This window comes from Mus caroli, unplaced genomic scaffold, assembly GCF_978045245.1.
Source record: "Mus caroli unplaced genomic scaffold, Mus_caroli_1 scaffold_8, whole genome shotgun sequence".
NCBI lineage: Eukaryota > Metazoa > Chordata > Mammalia > Rodentia > Muridae > Mus > Mus caroli.
The window spans coordinates 46,700,468-46,708,507 of NW_028227263.1; the positions used below are offsets into that span (position 1 = coordinate 46,700,468).

General features: G+C 46.9%; 1 protein-coding gene across 1 annotated transcript; it reads right to left on the reverse strand.

Moving 5' to 3' along the window:
* Positions 1 to 671: 671 nt before the first annotated feature.
* Positions 672 to 1,658, reverse strand: LOC110299390 (olfactory receptor 2AT4). The gene has a single exon (XM_021169061.2). The coding sequence runs from the start codon at positions 1,620 to 1,622 to the stop codon at positions 672 to 674; it is 951 nt and encodes a 316-aa protein (XP_021024720.1). The 5' UTR covers positions 1,623 to 1,658.
* Positions 1,659 to 8,040: the final 6,382 nt, after the last annotated feature.

Here is an 8,040-nt window from a genome sequence, read left to right on the forward strand (position 1 = left end):
TAGAAGCACTGAGACTACACATGAGGGCCACCACAGGCTCAGGCCCTCACGATTGATTGGCAAGTGCTTTATACACTGGGCCATCTCTCTAGTTTCCAATTTTTAAAATATACTTTGCTTGGCTGCAGTGTGGTGGCGCATGCTTTTAATCATAACACTCAGGAGGCAGAGGCAGGTGGATCTCTGTGAGTTCAAGGCCACCCTGGTCTGCAGAGTGAGTTCCAGGACACCCAAGGCTATACAGTGAAGCCCTGTCTCAAAAACAAACAAACAAAAAACCCAGAAACAACAACAAAACCCCACAAAAATACACACACACATCCTATACACACACATACACATACATATTTCTTATATAGATTTTTTTTCTTTTCTTGGCTTGCAATATTTTTCTTTAGTAAATTTTTTTTTGAATTATCCAGTAGTGAAAATTTTAGACAAGCTTAGATTCTTATAAAAAATAAAAATTAACATTATCTCTTTCCACAGAGGAAAAGCCATGAACCAAATTATGAAGATTATTATACATTATATTCATTAATTTGGCCATTTTGCAGTCATTACCGAGGTTCTAGTCTGAGCACTTGACCACTCTGAGTCTTTTTCTCTGAGCTAAACATAGCTAGTTGGAATCCTGGGGCCAGAGTTAGCTGCATTGAGAAGTCAAACATTCACATCATGCCTTTGAGAGAAACAATTTTGGTAATGGCCGCTTTGACATCTTTGTTCCTCAAAGTGTAGATGAGAGGGTTGAGGATTGGGGTGAGAATTGAATAGACCACATTCCCCATGATGTGGAAGTCCAAGGGCAGGTCAGCCCGGTAGGCCACATAGGCTACAGCAATGGATGAGTAGTAGGTGCCCACCACCAGGAGGTGGGAACTGCAGGTGGAGAAGGCTTTGGAACGCCCTTCCTTGGAGTTGATCCGAAGCACTGACATCAGGATTCGCACATAGGAGAGGAGCACCAGGAGGAGGGGGAGGAAGGACACCACCATGGCGATGCAGAAGCCCATGAGCGTCTGGGGAGTGGTGTCAGAACAAGAGGACTGGACCAGAGCTAGGTGGTCACAGAAGCAGTGGTAGATGTAGGCAATGTCATTATATACCATCTGAGACGTCTTTACCACTGCTGGGACAGGCAGGAGGAGGGCGGTGATCCAGGCACTGGCTGCCAGTGCAGTGTTTGTCTGTGGGGTCATGTGGACGGGGTAGTGCAGAGGGCGGCAGATAGCCACATAGCGGTCGTAGGCCATGACCACCAGGATGAAGGCTTCTGAACATGTAAAGCTTTGGAATAGATACATCTGCAATAAGCAGGCAGGGAAACTGAGGAAGCGGTCTTCCAGCAGGAATAGGGACAGCATCTTCGGGACAGTGGTTGTGGTGAAGAGGATGTCTAGAGCTGAGAGGTTGATTAGGAAGAAGTACATGGGCTTGTGGAGGCTGGGCTCGGCCACCACAGCCACCAGGATCAGGGTGTTTCCCATCAAGATAAGAAGGTAGAACAGAAGGAAAAGAAAGAAGACAGGGAGGTAGAAGGCCTCTGGCAGGGAGGGAATGCCCACCAGGTAGAAGACGGTAGAGCCATCTACTGACCCATTGCATGTTGTAGCCTCCATAGTGGAACAGAACCTGAGGTCTGGGTCATGGGTGGCTGGAACATCTGAAATCCAGAAGAAGAAGAAGAAAAATAAAGAACTCTGTCATAATGATTTCAAGATTAATTAATCTGAGAACAGTTATTTATAACTGACTCCGGAGGAGTGACGGTAGGCTGTAGGATTGGGTCCCACCCTCTGAGCCCCAGATCTGACAAGTACCAATCAACAGTCTACCAAACTGAAGTTAGCTGACAACCCAATTGAAGAAGGCAGGCCCAGATCCCAGGCTTTCCTGTGGGAAGATCAGAGATAAGAGGCTGGTCATTGGATCATTATCACAAAGTGCTTTGGAAAGACAACCCCCCATCTACCCCCCAGACCTTATCTCAGACGCCACACTATATGACTCAGCTTGTTGGGTCTCTGATATCAAGTTCTTCAACCTGTGCCCTACTTTGCACACATTCACTGTTCCAGAACACGGCTTTGCAGGGACAGCTTTGTTCTAGGTTCTCGGTAGCATGTTGCAGTTCACACACTCATCGGGCTTCCTTCTTTGTGCTCCTCAGCCTGGGACTCTTTTGAATGCATGCAGGTGGAGTATACTGAGCCTTTGTTCCTTAGTAGGATATAGCAGGCCATGGCAGCCCAGCACCCCACCGGCACAACTAGGAAAACCTGGATACGTGACATAAATCATCATTTTGTTGAGATAGGGTCTCATGTAGGCTAGCCTGCCTTTGCATTCACCATGTAGCTGAGGCTGATCTTGAACTTCTGATCCTCCCACCCCAGCTCACCAAGTGTTGAGATTACAGGCATGGACCATCACATTTTAAAAATCAAACTAAGAAGCACAGATGCAGTAAGGTGAAAGAAGTTGGACTTCCCCAGGCTGGGGGACCTTCCAGAGTGAAACTACAATCGCTGGCTTTTTGTTTTGTTTTGTTTTTCCCTCAGAATCATCTATTTGATTTGGCGACCATCACAGGCTGGCTTGAACTAGGCAGGGGAACTTGGATATGAGAGAAAGCAGCAAGCTTTTGTCAATCAAAAGAGGCTTACAAAGTGGATTAGACAGTTAAAGTACTCTGTATAACTAGTCTTTCCCATAAGTCATCTGGATTCTGGGGCTCTGCTAAGGACCTAGGGGACTGTGCTTCACTAAGATCTCCCAGGAACCACTGGTACTTAAAAGCCCGTGGGAGAGGGCTTGCCTCGCATGTACACTGCTCTTCTCATTTTCCAATGATTTGAAGTTGCGTTGTGTTTATGTGGGAAAGAAGGATGTGGAGGTGGGTGGGAGGGACACCTAAGGACCTCACCCATACCCTCCAAAATGAAGCAAATCTCCCTGTCTGTCAGCACTGAGGTGATAGAGAACCATAACCCAGGAAAGGCTGGACTCTTACTTCGTTGAAGCAACCAAACACCTAATTCCAATACCAATTAGTCTGAAGTGCTCAGCACGGGAACCTGCCTGCCTAAGAGAAGTGGGAAGTGTGTCTGGTGAGACATGCATGTTATCCAAAGTGTCCAGTGCATCTATAGTTATTAATGTTCAGCCCACAATAAAAGTTATTAGATAGGCAAAGTTGGGAGAATATGGCCAAAGGGGGAAATATACTGATATACAAATGATGTAAGGCTGGGCTATAGCCCCATGGGAGAGCATTCACTTAGCCGGTACAAGGCTCTGGAATCAATTCTCAATATTGCAAAACAAAAGGAAGTAAAATGCAATAATAAGTCCATTAATTTAAAAGTCTAGATCCCTAAATGAGTAGATAGGGACATTAGTATGAATGCTCATATTTTATAAAGGAAAATGTTTGTGAAATGACTAGAGAATTCCAACAGAAAATTGGTGTTTCTCAGAAAACACCCCAGAACCAAAGTTTCCAAGATTTGGAATTCTGAACTTGATGACTACAGACAGGTGTAATTCATATGAACACCAGTTGTCAGCCACAGGGCGAGGACAGAGCCCGACCTGCCCGCACCAACCCTGCCTGTTGTCTTGCTTTCCTTGGGGAATCTGGAAGCCCAGGTGTTGTGAGAGAAGGGACAGGGTAGGGCTTCCCCTTACTTTTTCTATTTCCATGGCTGACAGTGCCACTCTGTTGGTACTTCAGAGGACATCTGTCAATCTCTTAAATGTGAAGTGAAGATATGCCCACATCTCCATTAACAGTGAAGGCTGGTGACATGTTTTTCTGACCCTTTGCTATGTGAGCACTCTTGAAAGCGTGTCTGGGATTCACCTCCACCAACAGAGCAGAAAAGCAAACAGCAGAGAATTAGCTCACACAGTGGCCCAGCCTGCCTTTGCCTACCACCTCCTTATCTAACGAGGAAGACATGTAAATCTCATTTCCCTCGATGTCATGAAAGGTCAAAGAAATCGCTGTTTATAATGCCATGGACTTGGATCAAATTGGGTCTGGAAGTACAGAAGTTCAAAGCCATCAAATCCACTCGTATCCTCTTCCCCTCCTTGGCTTCATGTGCTAAACAGCATGACAGGTTGGTGTCAAGGCTCAAGGCCAGAAGTAGAGAAGCCAGCAAGCTCCTTGCAGAGACGGGTCTTGAACCCCAAATGTCCCAGCTCCCTATTTCAGCCATCTGCAAGCCCTTCCTCTAACCCTGTACTTCTGTGACACTATCCCGGATGTCTCCTCCTCCAAGAAGCTTTCCCAGCTCTGCTTGGCTCATGAAGTCCCCGTACTAACCTCTGTGACCAACGCATTACTAACGTGGCTCTCGCTGCACCAGCCAGGAGTGCTTTCAGGGTGGTCATGGAGTCAAATGTTTCTACTGACCGAGGCACCCCAGTCCTTCCCAGGAGCTGTCACTTGCAGACAGGAGACACCATGTGGCTTCTCCTTCAGCTTGCCTCACTCTGCTGGTGATCAGGAAGCAGCAACAAAGGAGCCATTAGTATAAAATCAATTCAATTGGTTTAGCCCACCCTTTCATCGTATGGAAGGGGACACAGAATGAGGCTTCGAACTGGGCTGTGATTGTCCCAAGGTCACAGGGAAAATGGAATCCCAGTATCAGAAATAGACTACCAGCAGATCTCAGTGGTCAGCCCCCTGGGGCCAGGGGTACGTACGTCTGCAATGAGCCTGGCTGCCCTACAGGCCTGGACCACCGTGGAGCCTAACAAGTGAGGCTTTTGGGCTCACCCCTAAAGCACTGGAAGTGGTAAGCTGATGTTCCTGTGGAGTGTGTAAGAGCAATGACAAGGTCTGGGGGCTTTAGCCAAAGAGCAGCATGAAAATGCTTCTGAAAGAATTCGGTATTTGATACCATATTTTAGAAAGCATTGGCCTTGCGTTATAGCCTCAGATTCCTTTCAGCTTTTATTCTGTAACCCAGAGAGAGGTAAGTGATGTTATTCTAAATTACAGTTTCAAAGGTATGTTGAATGCTTCCAGCTACTAAGGGTGTGAAGGGGCCTGTGAGGGTTTTTCCTGTTGGAATGCTCTAATAGTCCAAGAGCGAGCCAGAGAGAGGAAGAGGGGAGGCAGTCGTCCAAATGTCCAGGCTGAGGCTGCGCTTTGCAGACAGCATCCCACTCACACAGTCCTGCCAGGGAGCGGCTGTGCTTCCTCAGCAAATGAAGAAACCAAGAGTCAGAAGAGGTGAAGCCCTCACTCAAGCCCACAGCAGGGGAGGCTGTTGCTATAGCCAGTCAGCCATGAAGATCTGAACCCACCTGGCAGATAAGAGTTCTGGAAGGTGGACCATCCAGCCTTCTGCCTTGAGTGCCGTGTTTGGGCCTCTGAACTCAGTCCTCACATCTGTAAAACAGGAGTTCAGAAAAGACTATCTCCTCTAACCCAATAAACATTTTTGAGGTCCTCTGTGCATCTGGCTGAAAAGGAGACTTAGAGGTGGCTCTCATGGCCCATGGTTCTAATGATATATATCAAGGACTGTCCTAGTTAGTGTGTGTGTGTGTGTGTGTGTGTGTGTGTGTGTGTGTGTGTGTGTGGCCAGTGGCCAATGCTTAGTGCTGCCCGCAGTCACTCTCCTCACGTTTCTGAGGAAGGGTCTCTCACTGAGTCTGGAGCTCACTGACTCAGCTGTGCTGGCTTCCCAGGGAGCTCTGGCGATGCAGCTGTCACTCCTGCTCTTCCTCTAGCACTAGGGTTGTAGCCGAGTGTCTGGGCATGACCATGCCCTGTTTTTATGTGACTTCTGGGAATCTGAACTCAGGTCCTCAAGCTTGCACTGCAAACACTTTACTGATAACGGTTTCCCCAGGCCAGGTTCTGGTTTTAGGCCCCAACTGCAAGCTTGATTCTCCAGGGCCTGGGGCAGTGCACTTCACTCCACACAAGCTCTCACAAGGCTGATTGTGCTGTTCCCACTGAAGAGCTAGGTGTGTGTGAGACTGGGAATGTAAGTATGGTAGCTTCCAGCTTAGACCTGGTTTCTATCTTGTCTCCACTAGCCTTCCCCTCTCTGATTTGAGGTTTCCCCACCATGACTCTGAATGTTGAAAGCTGTTTCTGATAAGTAACTCCAGATCTCTAGTGTCAGGAGCTTTGCCTCTTGGCAAGTCCCTTCTCCCAGACCTTTAGTCACCTACAGTCTCTGATTGGCCTGCCACTGTGTCTGATCCAGGGTCAGTCATGCAGATCAGCTGATGTGACTCCAGGAACCAGGATATCCACACATAAGGTGGGTGTCCGCAGACTGCACTATGGCCCTGCAAGTTCCCAGTGCCCTTGACCTTATCTTCCACCCTAGCCTTTGCCTGCTTCTGCATCCTCCATCCCCAGCCATCTTACCTGTCAGATCTGGTCTATCTAGTGATCTATAGAGGCATCACACCTGGAGTTAGTAGAAAGAGCCAGAGAGGGGTTGAGCCATGGCTCATTAAACCCTCATCTCCTCCCTGGAGTCAGGCCCTCTGGGACTCTTCCTTCAAGCTGCCTCTTGGGACCACAGAGCTGGCTGTCAGACGACAACTCTGTGGAGTAAAGTAGAAGTCCTGGCTCTGAGGTTTGTTGGTAATGAAAATGGCATCATTAACAAGCCTCGTGGGTTCCAGACTCCATCGCCTGAAACAGTTACGTTCTTAATTTCCCATCTCAATTTCACAACCACCAGGGAAGACTTCAAGACTGTCTGACCCAGAGGAAGGAGTTGATGGTGGTTGTCTCACGGCCCAAGCCTTTAAAGATGGACAGCAGAACTACAGAAGCGGAGTAACGCATGCAGGAGTACAGAGTCCAAGGTCAGGATTTGGACCAAGGCTCCAATTCTGGACCAGCAACTCAGTAGTCTGTCTTCTATAGTGGAGACCCGAGTCTCACTGATGCCCCAAGTCAATGATTTCATGACTGAAATCACATTGGATTTCACATTGGATTCCCTTAACTGGCGTCACATAGAGTTGTGAACTGTCATGTGGTGCTGGGAATAGAAGCCGGGTCATGCAGAAGAGCATCCATGCTCTTAACTGCTGAGCCATCCTCCACCCTGTCCTCATTGTAGACTAATCAGTGTGGTGCTTTGTTAAATGAAAACTCTTTTCACAGTCCCCTCTCTGTCCTTCCTCCCAGGCAAATCACCTTTGGACTTAGGTTTCTTCCAGACTTTTCTAGGTATTTTCATGCTCATTGTCTTTCTTTTATCATAAATTAAATCAACTTGGACATACCATGTAACAAACCTTCCCTTATAGTAAGGCTTGGAGGGTTTTTTTTTTAACACTTATTTTAAGTTTTCGTTAGATTTTTTTAGTTATCATACAAAGTAATGAGTTGCGTCATGAAACCTCACACATGTATGTTATACTCCTTTGCTCATAGTCACCCATCACCATCTGCTGTGCCCCTCTCACTGGTCGCTCTCCTTCCTCCAAATGTCCCTTCTCTGCTTTCATGGCAGAGGTATAAATGCGCTTCTGCATGAAAGAGAAAGTGTACACACATGAGCCATGTCTTCCCTTTGTTCTCAGCTACTCTCCCCACTTACTGCTCCTCCTCTACCCAACCAACCAGTCCCCTTTTTACTTTCATGACATTTACATATGCATTGATATTTAAATTTTAATTTTTTATATAAGAGAAAATATACTTGTTTGAGTCTGGCTTGTTTTACTTAAGCTGATGAACTTCATCTTCACCATTTTCCTTTTGGCGGTGGTGTTTGGTTTTGGGTGTTTTGTTTTTTGAGACAGGGTCTTTCTGCTTTATCCTGGCTGTCGTGGAACTCACTCTGTAGACCAGGCTAACCTCAAACTCAGACATCCACCTGCCTCTGCCTCCTAAGTGCTGGAATTTAAGGCATGCACCGCTGTGGAATCTTCATCCATTTTCCTTAAATTGTATAATTTCATTTGTTATTTATCATCATCATATAAAACTTCAGTGTATATGTATACCACATTTTCTCATCTACTTATGGGCCTCTT